The 15,000-nt window shown below is 47.2% G+C and overlaps 1 protein-coding gene across 1 annotated transcript in view; it reads right to left on the bottom strand.

The window, feature by feature from the left end:
* The window catches only part of vav2 (vav 2 guanine nucleotide exchange factor), a gene marked incomplete at both ends in the record, with an annotated part of 223,560 nt that overhangs the window by 15,840 nt on the left and 192,720 nt on the right, over positions 1 to 15,000 (bottom strand). Inside the window, 2 exons of the mRNA XM_080847528.1 lie at positions 1,283 to 1,378; positions 5,536 to 5,635. Coding sequence (XP_080703654.1) covers positions 1,283 to 1,378; positions 5,536 to 5,635 — 196 coding nt within the window. The remainder of the gene's footprint in view (positions 1 to 1,282; positions 1,379 to 5,535; positions 5,636 to 15,000) is intronic.

Below are 15,000 nucleotides of genomic sequence, written 5' to 3'. Positions count from 1 at the left end.
AATGGATAATGCATTACATAAATAAGATTAAGCCATGGCTGATTTACACGGTGGTGTTTGTGTGTGTGTGTGTGTATGTGTGTCTGCCTGTGTGTTTGCCTGTGACCTTTCGACTGTATGTGTCTGTTTGTGTGTCTATGCTGCTCTACTCTTTTCTCACTTTTAAAGTCTCCCTGACACAATCACACACACTCTGTAAACATCTCCATCGACTCTTGGATTGAAGTAAAGCGTTAAATTAATCACAGAGTGCATCATGCAATGGTGTGTAACTTATACATGAATCATTAGCAGCTGTTACATCCGTGTGTGTGTTTGTGTGTGTGTGTGTGTGTGTGTGTGTGTGTGTTTGGATTGAGAAACATAACTGATGTAGCGCTACAACACAGACTGCACGTCCTGCGTTAAATATTGAAAGATCTCCTGAATATGAAATACCTCCAGTCACACACACACACACACACACACACACACACACACACACACACACACACACACACACACACACACAAAAAACACACAGAGCGAGAGCAGTGCAGTTTCGAGGCAGAGTTGTGTTCCAGGCCATATTTAGGTCATGTGTCCTGTTTTTGGGGTGCGCGCCAGGCGTGCTGAGCGGGTGGGATTGGCATGTGCCGCGCCACAGCGCTGTGAGATCAGTGGAGCTCCCAGCATCCCTGCTGCTTGGAGGGCTTGTGGGGTGGGATGGTGGCGGGGGGGGGGGGATAGGGGTGGCCTAAATGGAGAGCTGCTTCCCCTTTTCCGCTTCCACAAGCTTCCTGGTGGGGAGCCAGCATTTGGAGCGAGCAAGTCAATGGGCGACCGCAAGCTGCATGCCTGCCTCAAAGAGTGTGTGTGTGTGTGTGTGTGTGTGTGTGTGTGTGTGTGTGTGTGTGGAATGTGTGTGTGTGTGGAAGCGTGTGTATGGGTTAGTGTGTGCACACACTCAAGCATTTGTGAGTGTGCAAGTTTGTGTATGTGTGAGAGGGTGTGTAAGACAATGTGCACTTGTCGTGTGGGTCGAGTCGTGTGGGTCTGTCTAAGTGTGTTAGTTACAGGGATTTGTAATGCTTTATACTGTATTTGTGGATATACTGCATGGACAGTATGTTTTTCTGTGTGTGTGTGTGTGTGTCTGTGTGTGTCTGTGTGTGTGTGTGAGTGTGAGTGTGTGTGTTTGTGTTAGTGTGTGTGTGTTAGTGTGTGTGTGTGTGTGTTTGTGTTAGTGTGTGTGTGTTAGTGTGTGTGTGTGTGTGTGTGTTTGTGTTAGTGTGTCACTCACCTTCAGCAGTAGGTGATATTTGAGAACTCTCTGCATGGGCACCACCAGCAGATCCTGCAGCTTGAACTTGCCTTCCTGGACCTTCATGGTGCACTCCTGCAGAAATACACACACACACACACACACACACACACACACACACACACACACACACACACACACACACACACACACACACACACACACACACACACACACACACACACACAGACACACACACACACACACACACACACACACACACACACACACACAAACACACACACACACATTTAAGCTGAAAATAAAATTGAAAATAGAAACAAAGCATTAAGATGTGTGTTTGAGTGTGTGTGTGTGTGTGTGTGTGTGTGTGTGTGTGTTTGAGTGTGTGTGTGTGTGCGTGTGTGTTTGTGTCTTTCTGTGTGTGTGTGTGTGTGTGTGTGTGTGTGTGTGTGTTTGAGTGTGTGTGTGTGTGTGTGTGTGTGTGTGTGTGTGTGTGTTTGAGTGTGTGTGTGTGTGTGTGTGTGTGTGTGTGTGTGTGTGTGTGTGTGTGTGTGTGTGTGTGTGTGTGTGTATGCATGCTGGTAGAGATGGGAGCAGTGGTATGCATCAAACATGACTGACGATCGATGCGAACACGTTTTAACTGCTGGTCCGTCGTGTAGCTTGGCTGGCGCACAATGACTATTGGCAGCCAGGTCAATGCCAGATGGGTGGCCATTATGATCAGTGTCAGTCTTTCACAGGAATCTCCCACAGACAGACTAGTTCGTTCATGTCTGACAAACAGCATATGATGCTGTCTTCTTAAGAAAGGACAGATAACGCATCACTACTTCTTTAACGTGCTCATGTCTGGCAAACGGCATATGACGCTGCTTACTTAAAACAAAAATCTTGCAAACACCACCAACAGCCCAGTTGACACTGATAGAAGCATGCCAACACACTAACTGGTGTCTTTTGGCAGTATAGCTGGCAATGTCATGCTGTGATAGCTTTTCTTCCATTTTTGCAGGCAGTTCCAGCCCAGAACACACAACTACAAAGGGCATATTCTGGATGGCTAGTGGCAAAGACACAGCTGTTTATCTGTCCTACACATGACCATATGCTAGCAACATGAATTTACAGTAAGGGATGCTACCAAAGCTAGTTGCCTATAAAACCATACCTCAAAAAATGTCCAATTGTTGCAAAGTGTTACTTTAAGCATGGACAGATTACGTGTCACTGCTTGTCTTAGGTGCTTACGAGGAAACTTTAACATCACTCCTTGACATAATACTAATATCTCTGTCATAGACCATTGCATCAAACACTACTGAGGTTTATCTGCACATCAGTGCATGTAAGAGCTGTTAAGTCACTCAAATGAAAAGAAATGACTTAAGCATGCTTTAGGAGTCATTCGACAGTGAAAAACGTAAGGTCATCTCTGTAAAGTCAACTTTGGACTGAGTACAATTCAGGGGGTGAGCGACGCGGATTAGCTTTAACTCCTCTTTTGTTAATCTGAATCTCCCTTCACTTGTTCAGTACGGCAGGGACCGGAGCTGGGCATGTGTGTGTGTGTGTGTGTGTGTGTGAGTGTGTATTATGTGTGTGTGTGTGTGTGTGTGTGTGTGTGGGGGGGGGGGGGGGGGTTGCTGTTGGGCTTGGGAGTCCACTGTAGACATTTCGGGAAAGGCGGAGGTTTGTCAACTGGCTGGATTATCAGCACCAAACTTCCTCCTCCGTTTTATTTCCCTCCTTAGGACGGGGTGTGTGTGTGTGTGTGTGTGTTTGTGTGTGTGTGTGTGTGTGTGTTTGGGGTGGGTGGAGAAGCTTCTTTTAATCCACTCGAATCCGTCTCTTGGCTGCTGTCAAGGGGCTCGGGGTGGGGAGGCTTTTTTTTTTCTGCGTCGCGCCCCAATTACGCGAGTCGGGCTCGCCTTCCGCACAAGCGACTGCAATCATGCGCATTTGTCAAACGGCGGCCCAGACACAATCACTGGCGGGCGGACGCTCTCTGCTGTGGACTCGCCCACTCCCATCCCCAGCTAAAACAACAGCCAGCGGACATCATCGGATCATGAGTGTGTGTGTTTATGGATGGAGGAGATAAGGAAGAATTGGGTAATTGGAGCATGCAAGTGTGTGTGTGCTTCTGTGTGTGTTTATATGCAGAATGATACGTGTGTGTGTGTGTGTGTGTGTGTGTGTGTGTGTGTGTGTGTGTGTGTGTGTGGACTAGGGCTAGAACACTGCAGTCCATCCCACTGCTGCTTCCAGTCACCATAATCAGCTAATGTCCCAAAAATGTCAGGGAGGCTGAGGCAAGATGAGTGTGTTAATGTGTGTGTGTGCGTCTGTGTGTGTGTGTGTGTATATATGCATGAGTTTGTGTGTTTGTGCGTGAGCATTAGAGCCGCTCAGTCAGAGTTCTCAAGAGGAGAACTAATGGACCCGAAGACTCTTCATGATACCAGGCATCTCACTACACATCAAACATCAAACCTCACAGAAACGTCCCTAACCAACATCTATCGTTAGCAATGCACATTACCAGCAACATCAGCACCACTGCACCCATTGTTGCCCAGTGCTTTTGAGCCGCTGGATGAGTGTTTAAGCCAGCGTAAGTATACCAGTGTCGGGCTAGCGGGGCAATGTGTGTGTGTGGGCAGATGTGCTTATGCAATTTACTGACATTATGGCAGATACTTAGTACTTCATAGTTAGTAATTTGAAGCGAATGACTCAAGTGTGATTAATGGAATCGATAGGGTGCTCATAAACCACCCCCTCTGGGTTCTCCCTGGCCTCTCTCACCCTCTCTCTCTCTCTCTCACCCTCTCTCTCTCTCTCACCCTCTCTCTCATAAACCACCCCCTCTGGGTTCTCCCTGGCCTCTGAAGGCGCTCAGGTTACCACCTGAAAAGAACACCACCGCTCCGCTTGCTCGCTGCCAGGGAAATACTGCAGCTCGTGCAATTATTTATCCAGTATAAATCCATACCACAGAGCCCTGTAAATGTGGCTCAGCTCTGCCCATAGTGTTTGGCTATGAACGAGACCAGCCAGTGCACACTAGCTGACATAATGTGGCAGTTGAGGTGTTATTACTGTATGAGCTGCCAGTGTGGTGAGTGAGGAATGTGTCTTTTTGCCCCAGGGTCACACTTTGGTGCCCAGCCCTGACTCCGCAGACAGGAAATGCTTCAGCTCTAATTCTGCTCGTGTGTGAGTGCTGCACATGAGAGGCGCTCGTTACTGTTCCACACAATTACTGTAAGGTGCTGTGTGTGGGCCCAACGCACTCGGGGTGATGAGTCAGCGCTTTTACCTCAGGGTCACACCTTACACACACATATACAGTATATATACAAACACACATGCAGAAATGTGCACACACGCACACACAAACAAAAACACACTCTCAAACACACACAAACACACATGTACACACACACACACACACACTAAAACTGCAGGTCAGTGGCAACTCAGTGTGACTGTGTGAATCACACACACACACAGCTCAGCACTCTCACACAGAGAATAATTTACCCCGTGCTGTTATTTAAGGTAACCATATGATCTCAAAATCACCTCAGTTATATGACCCCGGCTTCTCGAGGGGAAACAAGCACTGATTAAGCATAAAAAGATCCTTTAACAACTTACAAGTTCGTGAAGGACTACATATGATGTGGTATCATACAAAACAGTATTGTCATGCAGACTACACAACAAACATTAATGGCTACATATGGGCTATGTGGCATGTTCCATACTAACTGCAGTGCTATGCTGAAGACAGTCACTGTAACAGAGCGCTCACGCGGTTCCTTCTGAATGCGTTGATCCGTTAAGAGGGACGGATCCCCATTCACTTTGAATGGGGTGACGTCATCCTTTGACGAACTGAACGGAGCCACAATTCAGTTCGGCAAAGGATGACAACACCCCATTCAAAGTGAATTGGGATCCGTCAACCTTGACAGCTCAACGCATTCCAACGCGTATGTGTGTGTCCAGCCTAACCGATGGAGACAAGTAGCTACTTGATTTGATTTGACTATGACAGTGTAGACCATCCGGTGAACTTTGAGTGATGTGTGTGTTTGTAAATGAGTGTGTGTTTGTGAATGAGTGTGTTTTTGATTGTTGTGTGTGTTTGTGGTCCAGCGTGGGTTTGATTGATGAGTGTGTTTGCGAATGAGTGTGTTTGTGAATGAGGGTGTGTTTTTTGTATGTGTACCGTTGTGCATCCACCGATGCCTTACCTCGACTTTCATCTTGACATCCTCTCGCGTGACGATGAGGTCATCCAGGGTCTTCTGGGCAAGCTCCATGTGGCTGCAGTATTGGCCATAGATCAGCAGCCTGTGTGGAGAAGACAAGTAGAGACACATAAGTCACGGACCACTCACCACTGACCAATCACCACTGGCAACTCACTACTGACCAATCACCACTGACCTCTCACCACTGACCAATCACCACTGACCACTCAACACTGACCAATCACCACTGACCACTCAACACTGACCACTCACCACTGACCAGACTATCAATAACCAGCTCTCACTACATTAGCAACTGGCAACTCTGTTCAACCAAACAATCTGTCAATCCAACAAGGTACATACCAACACAACAGGTGTATCACCACAACAGGTGTATCACTGGTGTAGGGTAACTATTTCTACGTTCTATTTCTATTTCTATGTTAAATCCTTTTTTCAGGGATCTCGCACCTCTACAGTATTGCTACATTAATCCTAAACAGCCTATCTAATAAGACTTCACACGAATGTTACATTTGCAAGTCCTTCCTGAGATTGAGCCATTCAGATGAACAGGTTGAGCCAGGGAGAATCAGAGGAACAGCTGCTCGTCTGCTTCCACAGTGGGGCCCATTGACACAGATCACTTCCTCTTGGAACTGGTTCAAAGTCATCTCGCCGGGAAGATGGCACCACTCGTGCCACACATTTCCTCTCGGTCTCTTGCAGGCGTTCCTCTGATTTATGTAGGCCACTGGCACTGCTTGGCAGCGGGGGAAGGAGACACCCTCAGACCCATTTGGCTGCCTGGAGCTGTTTTAATTTTGGCCAGGGGGGTTGATAGTGAAAGAAAGAGAGAGAGAGAGAGAGTGAGAAAGAGAGAGACAAAAAGAGAGATGGGGAGAGAGAGAGAGAGGGATAGAAAGAAAGAGAGAGACAGAAAAAAAGAGAGAGAGAGAGAGAGAGAGAGAGAGAGAGAGAAAGAGGGAGAGAGAGAGGCTGGATTTGCGAGCGTATAAACGCTGCCTTGATGGGGGCGAGGAGATCCCTACAGCTGTAGGCCATTGAGGGAGGCTGAGCCTGGGCCCTCAAAGGCAGCCCTGTTTAATTAAGGACTTGTCTGGAGAGGGTCGTACTGCAGAGTGTGAGTGTGAGCTTGAGTGGGGATAGAGCAGAACTGTGTATCTCATCTTTAGTTCCTGCATTTGAGAGGGAAATGCGTGTGTGCCATACGCACGAGCTCCATGACTTGGAATAACTCCAACAGCCTTGGGAAGAAACGATGGTCCCCACATGGTATGCCACAACTCTAAGAATGACATCAAGTCTGTTCTGCATTTGGGAACAAGAATACGACTTCTGTGGAAGAAAGTTTATGGAGTTTGAAATGAGTCTTAACTGCTCAATTATTAAAGAGAGCTTGAGAGGTATTTTAATCAGTTAGGAGCCAGGGATATACTCCATTTTAACTACCCCCCCCCCCCCCCCCCCCCCCATCCCCCTCAGTTCTGTGTTGCAATTCAGGTGTTATTGCTTCCACTCTCACCTGCATACTTCTGCTCTACCTTGAGGACTGAATGGTTTCACAAGAGGGGCAGGTAAGTTTTCATAATGTTTCATCCTAGCCTGTTCGCACATAACAGTTTTATGTGCATTTGGCATCTTGGACATATTGTGCTGACTATTGATGGTGCACACAACAAACACAAACTCATAGCCATTACACATAGTGCATATGTGGAGGTAGGCACTTGGTGTTGAATATATGTCATGCCTCGCTGAGTTGCTGCAGAAAAGACAGGCACAACGCAATTCTTCTTAATGGATAGATAGACGCTATTGCTTTAAATGGTGTAAACTGAATGAACATACCCTCCTAAAAATAAATGTTTTTTAGATATTATATTATCATTAGTTATTGTGAATAATTATGAGGGTGAAACAGAGTGACAGTGATGTGGAGAGAGGTTAGAGGAGAAGAGGAGCATAAGAGAGAAGAAGAGGGATAAAGAGTTGGAGATAAAGATTCACTCAGAAACCATTATATTAATAACAGCATGGATACCTCCTCATTACACTGCACTCTCTAATAACCTATCTGTAGTATTCCTAAGAGGGTCATTCTTATCTTAATTATATCATAAGAGGTCAGAGATGCTACAAGCAAACGTCCAACATGGCTCTGTCTATATATCTGGCACAAATGCTTCCACACTACTGTCTGTGTGCGTGTGTGTGTGTGTGTGTGTGTGTTATTTCATTCAGGTTTTTATCTAGAACATTTTCAGAAATGTGTGCATGTGTATGTGTGATTAGGCATGCATGTGCTTCTCTGTGTGATTGTCAGAGCATGCATGTGTGTGTGAGAGAGACAAAGAGAGAGAGAGAGAGCGACACATTATGCTTGTGTGATGTGTGTGTGTGTGTGTGAGAGTGTGTTTGTGTGTATGTGAGAGTATGCGTGTGTGACGTGTGTGTGTGTGTATATGAGTGTGTGTGTGTGAGGGTGTGTATGTGAGAGTGTGTGTGTGTGTGTGTGTCAGGGTGTGTGTGTGTGTGTGTGTGTGTGTGTGTGTGTGTGCGCGCGGGTGTGTGTGTGTGTGTCTGTGTCTATGTGTGTGTGTGCGCGGGTGTTTGTGTGTGTGTGTCTGTGTCTATGTGTGTGTGTATATGTGGTTGTGTGTGTGTGTGTGTGTGTGTGTGTGTGTGTGTGTGTGTGTGTGTGTGTGTGTGTGTGTGTGCGCGGTAGTGTGTGTGTGTCTGTGTCTGTGTGTGTGTCTGTGTCTATGTGTGTGTGTGTGTGTGTGTGTGTGTGTGTGTGTGTGTGTGAGGGTGTGTGTATGCATCTCTTTTCTTCCTCTCTCCTGCTGCTCCCTGCACCCCTCGGGGCTAACAAGGACCTTATTAGGGGTCTGATCCACAATGAGCCGGACAGATCCTCTCCTCCAGGAGGAAAGAGGGGAACAAGGGATGGAAGGAGGGAGGGAGCAAGGGAGAAGAAACGAGAGAGAGACAGAGAGATTAATGGGAACTCCATTCAATTAGAAGACAGGGCCCAGACAGACTGCCAATCCAAAAGCATATTGAGGATCCAGGGGCAAGTGGCATGCATTAAGTCTAATAACCCATGTCACGGGCTTAATTGAACATGAAGGTCCTTTTTTCTCTCGGCTCTCTCTTCTCCCTTCTCCTCCTTGCCCAGCATGGTTAAGGTGGATCTTAAGGTGGATCTTAAGGTGGACTGGACGGGAGGTTTGAGCGGAGGTGCTCACATGCTTTTTATTGATTGCAAAATGCAAATGGCATGTCTTGTGAATATTCGCGAATCCAGCTTTTCACCGTTGATCACCGCATGATGTGTTTTACGCCCGCAAAAACCTCCTTTACAGGCCAACGTAACCGTGAATCATAAATATGATGGATTTAATCGATCCGTTCACAGAGCTCAGCTACCAGAGGAACAGAAAGAGAAATTAGAGCTACGGCAGAAAAAATGGAAGGAAGGAAGAAATAAAGAAAGAGAGAAAAGAAGAAAGAAAGAAAGAAAGAAAGAAAGAAGAGGGACAAAGGGAGATTCATGCTGCAAGAGGACATGGGTGTTTCAGAGGTTGTGCAAAGTTGACAGCAGGGAAGCCCTCCCACCACACATGCACGCACGCACGCACGCACGCACGCACGCACGCACGCATGCACGCACGCACGCACGCACGCACGCACGCACGCACGCACGCACGCACGCACGCACGCACACACACACACACACACACACACACACACGCACGCACACACACACACACGCACACACACACTATGCACTGGAGCCAAATTTAGACCTGGACCCCTGAAGGCCAGCTCTTGTGGAACTGGAGGTCACGTGGAGCACTTATACGCTGATGCTCGCTGAGAGTGATAAAACAGAGGTCAGACACATCCACACACACACACACACACACACACTCACAGATGCAGAAAAAAGAGGTCACACACATACGTGACACTCACACATTCACACAATGACAGAAAAGGACAAGGCGGAGGGTGTAGCACATTTTGTCTTAACCTGACATTTACCCTGCATCACCTCACACTTGAAAGAAAATAGAAGAAAGAGACATAATCCCTATTTTCATACCCCCTCACTCATCCCGCTCTGTGTGATCCGTGAGGACACATACCGCTGGGGGATTCTGTCAGAAGGCTTTTCCTTTTCATTCACACCATAAATGTGTGGCCATGGGTCGAGATGAAACAGCTATTGTAGCTATAATAACAGGGACTACATGTGTGTGTGTGTTTGTGTGTGAATGTGTGTGTGTGTGTGTGTGTGTTTGTATGTGTGTGTTTGTGTGTGTGTGTGTGTGTGTGTGTGTGTGTGTGTGTATGTGTGTATATGTAGCTGTGTGTGTATGTGTGTGTGTGTGTGTGTGTGTAAGAGTGTGTATCATTGTTTCTGTGTGAGAAGAAAATCAATTGACAATGAAGTGTTCTGACTAGGTACGTACATGAGGACTAGTGCTTGAGAGAGTAGCCTTCTCTGAGAGGCTTCCTTCATCTGTGGCTAATCCTTTGCACTCACTTGTATAAACACTCTTAGTGAGATCTCATCAGAGGGCACTCGCCACTAACAAAGATCTCTTTATTCTCACAGACAGACTAATCTCCCCCTCACACATCAGGTTGTAACATGCTATGGTGAAGATTCCAATACGTCTTCTACAAAGAAGCTCAAACACCTGCACATACACAAGCATCCCCAACATACACCCACACACACACCCAACACACACCCACACACCAATGACATGTATTAGCCTTACCCTAACACTAACCCTAGCACCCCAAACACACACTCACACACACCGATGCCATCTATTAGCCTATATGATTTACTCTTACTTAAAGAGGCACAAACACCTGCACATACACAAGTACCACCACAAGCTCTGCTCCATCTGCACTGAGCTGCCGTAGGGTGTTCACTGCTGTAAGGTGTTCACTGCTGTAAGGTGTTCACTGCTGTACGGTGTTCACTGCTGTACGGTGTTCACTGCTGTAAGGTGTTCACTGCTATAAGGTGTTCACTGCTGTGATGTGTTCACTGCTATAAGGTGTTCACTGCTGTGATGTGTTCAGTGCTGTAAGGTGTTCACTGCTGTAAGGTGTTCACTGCTATAAGGTGTTCACTGCTGTAAGGTGTTCACTGCTGTGATGTGTTCAGTGCTGTGAGGTGTTCAGTGCTGTGAGGTGTTCAGTGCTGTAAGGTGTTCACTGCTGTAAGGTGTTCACTGCTGAAGGGTGTTCACTGCTGAATGGTGTTCACTGCTGAATGGTGTTCACTGCTGAATGGTGTTCACTGCTGTAAGGTGTTCACTGCTGAATGGTGTTCACTGCTGAATGGTGTTCACTGCTGAATGGTGTTCACTGCTGTAAGGTGTTCACTGCTGTAAGGTGTTCACTGCTGCAAGATGTTCACTGCTGTAAGGTGTTCACTGCTATAAGATGTTCACTGCTGTAAGGTGTTCACTGCTATAAGGTGTTCACTGCTGTAAGGTGTTCACTGCTGAATGGTGTTCACTGCTGTAAGGTGTTCACTGCTGTAAGGTGTTCACTGCTGTAAGGTGTTCACTGCTGTAAGGTGTTCACTGCTGTAAGGTGTGTGCTTGTGTGTGATGTTCACTGCTGTTAGGTGTTCACTGCTGTTAGATGTTCACTGCTGTAAGGTGTTCACTGCTATAAGGTGTTCACTGCTGTGATGTGCTGCATTCTGACAGGTGCAGGAAGTGTGCTGTTGTGGCATCTTCAGCAGACTTCTCTCTTTTCTCCATTCTTGCTCTCTCTTTCTTTTCTCTCTCTCTCTCTCTCTCTCTCTTTCTCTCTCTCTGTTTAGCTTTTCATTTGTTTTCTCTCTGTCTAAGCTCATTCTAAATGCCTGACTGCTTATCTGTGACAGCTCTGCAGGCTTCTTCCCATCCTTTGTGGCTGCTAGTTGTGATACCAGACGTGAGCACAAACATCCTCTCATATGTGCTGCCAGAAAGCGACCAACACACACAAGCACACACACACACACACACACACACACACACACACATTCATCCACATATGCACACAAACTCTGTCTTTACATTCATCTCAGTCTCCCTGCATTATCTCCCTTTCTCTTGCACTTTCTCATTATAGCGTACGCACTCACCCATGGCGTTTGGGGGAAAATAACATCTCCAGCCAAACACTCTCTCTCTCTCTCTCTCTCGCTGTCTCTCTCCCCTGCCACCCCCCCCCCCCCCCCCCCCTCCCGGAAGGCCCCCTGGCCTGGCATGGACTGGTGTCCATGAAAGGCAGGAGGAGGAGGCGGAGGAGGAGCTGTCACGGCGGCGCACGGGTGACAGGAGGAGAGGAGTGCTTAATGGTCTCTGACACGCCACGTCCAGATCCGATCCCTCGCACATAAGGAGGTGTCTGTCTGTCTATTTGCACTGAAAAATGATGCTTTCACACACAAGGAAGTCTTTAAACACACGGCTATCATTGTTGAGACTAACTCTTACTTATTACAATCTCTCTCTCTCCCTCTTTCTCAGTCTCTCCCTTTCTCAGTCTCTCTCTCTCTCTCAGAAACACAATGACACACTTTCACTGGAGCTCTCCCTGTTCTCCTGACTTGTAGAGGCATACTTCCAGCCTTATCTCCACCCCTACTGGGCAGATATCAGCCATCCTCAACCCTCTGCTGGGGCTGGAGACTGCAGGCTGAGGGATGGATGGATGGAGGATGTGTTAGGGAGACTTACGCAAGGCAAAGAATATCTGGCATTTTCCCTCTGTGTTGAAGCAGTGAAAAAGCCTCTCATTCATTTCATTTGAAAAGAAACGAACGCCGCAGAAAGGTCAGAGAGACTTACGCACAGAGATAACAAAATTAATTAAAGTGTGTGTGTGTGTGTGTGTGTCTGTGTGTGCTTGTGTGTGTGCATAAGTACGTGAGGCGGCTGCTCATAAGTGTGTCTAAAAGGGCCTTGCAAACGTGCCAAATCCCTTGACCATCAGACACACGCCCTCACACACACACACACCACAATTATTGTCAATCAGCATGACAATGCCATTGCTAGTGACGCCAGTCTGTTCTGACGTGAGGGGCTGATCGGCCCAAAATAAACTCTCCTACATTGTGCCTAATGTCAGCGAATGTAAATATCACCCACCCTCTGGTCATGTGAATACATCACAAGCCTAATAAAAGAGTGGAAGAAAGAGGGGGAAGACAAACCCTGAAAGATAGGAAGAGACAGAATGGAGTCCTTTAAAAGGCCCCATTGCGTGCACAGAAAGTCCCACTTTTCCAAAAGCTATTCAGAATTTCCCAGAAAAAAAACCTTTGTGCTTTTTACTTAGCAATGATATTCTCTCTTTCTTTCTTTCTTTCTCTCTCTCTGTCTCTTGTCTACTATCTAACTCTCTCTCTGTCTCATTCTCTCTCCCTCACCCTCACTCACTCACTCTCTCTCTTTCTCTCGTGTATTATCTAACTCTCTCTGTCTCTCTTACTCTCTTGCTCTGCCCTCTCAGTTGGAGTGTGTGTGGCACATGTTCTAGAGCGCTTCAGTGACCTAAAATCCTTTTCATGTGATGAACACAAACACACGCCACCCCCCCAACACACACACACACACACACACACACTTGTGCATTTACACAAACTAAGGCTCAAGCTGAATGCTGTGACAAGGACCCCATCCTGTTTCCTCTAACCCTGTGTGGCTGTGCCGGCCTGCAGAGGAGCCCGTCTCTGATCCAGACACGTCTGAGGACGGCTCAATCTGATCAGAGATTACAGAGCCACTGGGTTAAGTAAACAGACAAGAAGAAGGGGAGCGTGGGAGACGGAGAGAGGGAGAGAGGGAGAGAGGGAGAGAGGGAATGAGGCAAATAAAGAGAAAGGCGTGCCAGTCGTGTCAATTCTCCTCCACACATCCAATACAAACCCCCCCGAAAGCTCCGCCATAATGAGCCAATTACCTATGCAAACTGACAATGGAACACAATGGAGCTGACACTGGCAAACACACACACACACACACACACACACAAATATATGTTCACAGATCAGAGTGGAAAACATCCATGCAGTTAACCCCGGGATAAAGCTCGTGCAGAGATCCTTGTCTCACTTTCTCACAATCTATCTCTCTGCATCCCTCTCTTTCTCACTATCTATCTCTCTGCATTCCTCTCTTTCTCACCATCTATCTCTCTGTGTCTCTCCCTTCTCTTTTCCGCCTCGTTTCCCTCTCCACCTCTCTTCCTTCCCTCTGTCTATGGCCTGAAATAAACCTGTGGATGGGTCGGTCTGTGGGAACACTCTCTGCTCTACTGCCAGAGAAAACTGTCATTATGACCTTAACCCTACTATTATTCTCACCTACACCACAGCAGGCACTAATCACAGAGGGAAAGGGAGGGAGGGAACGAGAGAGAGGAAGGGAACGAGAGAAAAGAATGGAGAGACAGAGGGAGGGAAAGAGGGAGGGGCGAGAGAGAGAGAGAGGGGAGAGAGAAAGGGAGAAATGGAGAGACAGAGGGAAAGAGAGACTGGGGTAGAGAGAGGAGGGAGGGAGGGAAGATGGTTGAGACATACAATAGATGAAGAAAGCAAAAGATTGCCGGGAACTTAATAGGAATGTTTCTGAAAATGCTTAATTTATTCTTACTATGCATCAAAGCATACTGTTTTTTTTAGTGGCTTAACAGGTTTTCCAGACTAAAATACTAATTGAGCAGTGACTCTTAGTAACTGAATTAACAACAAATGGAGAGACAGAAAGCGAGCACAAGGGGAAGACTGTCGAGATATGCAAGGGAAAGGAAAATGTCACACAGGACTAGAGGGACCCTGGGAGATCAGTGGAGTGGCGCCTGTGTATCTGAACGGGAACAAACTCTAATTACCCAAGAAAACACGTCTCCTCAGTAAGGTTGAAGGAGCGCACTTAAGCATTCAGGATTACCATTGGCTGAGCCTCTATGATATGATTCTGGCAACGAGAGAATGAGTGTGCACTGGCATTAAGGCAGTGAAGAGTGAGATGAGGAGGAGGAGGAGGAGGTGGAGGTGGAGGTGGAGGAGGAGGAGGAGGAGGAGGAGGAGGAGGAGGAGTAATACGGAGAAAGAGTGCAGATAAGAAATAAGGATCTCCAGAGGAGATGGCATCTCTGGAATATCCTTCCCCTCTGGGCTGCATGACTGGCAGGTGGGGAAGTTCATTAATCTAGCTGACTGACTGCTGTCATACTGATCAAGTCACCCTCGCCCTGTTACACAAACCTCACCTTACATGTAAATGCATCCAGAGGGGGAGAGAGAGAGAGAGAGAGAGAGAGAGAGAGAGAGAGAGAGAGAGAGAGAGAGAGAGACAGAGAGAGAGACAGAGAGACAGAGAGAGAGAGACAGACAGACAGAGC

Source organism: Sprattus sprattus, assembly GCF_963457725.1.
Source record: "Sprattus sprattus genome assembly, chromosome: 11".
Lineage (NCBI taxonomy): Eukaryota > Metazoa > Chordata > Actinopteri > Clupeiformes > Clupeidae > Sprattus > Sprattus sprattus.
The sequence above is the reverse complement of the archived record's forward strand: the minus strand, read 5'-3'. Positions and strand labels throughout refer to the sequence as shown.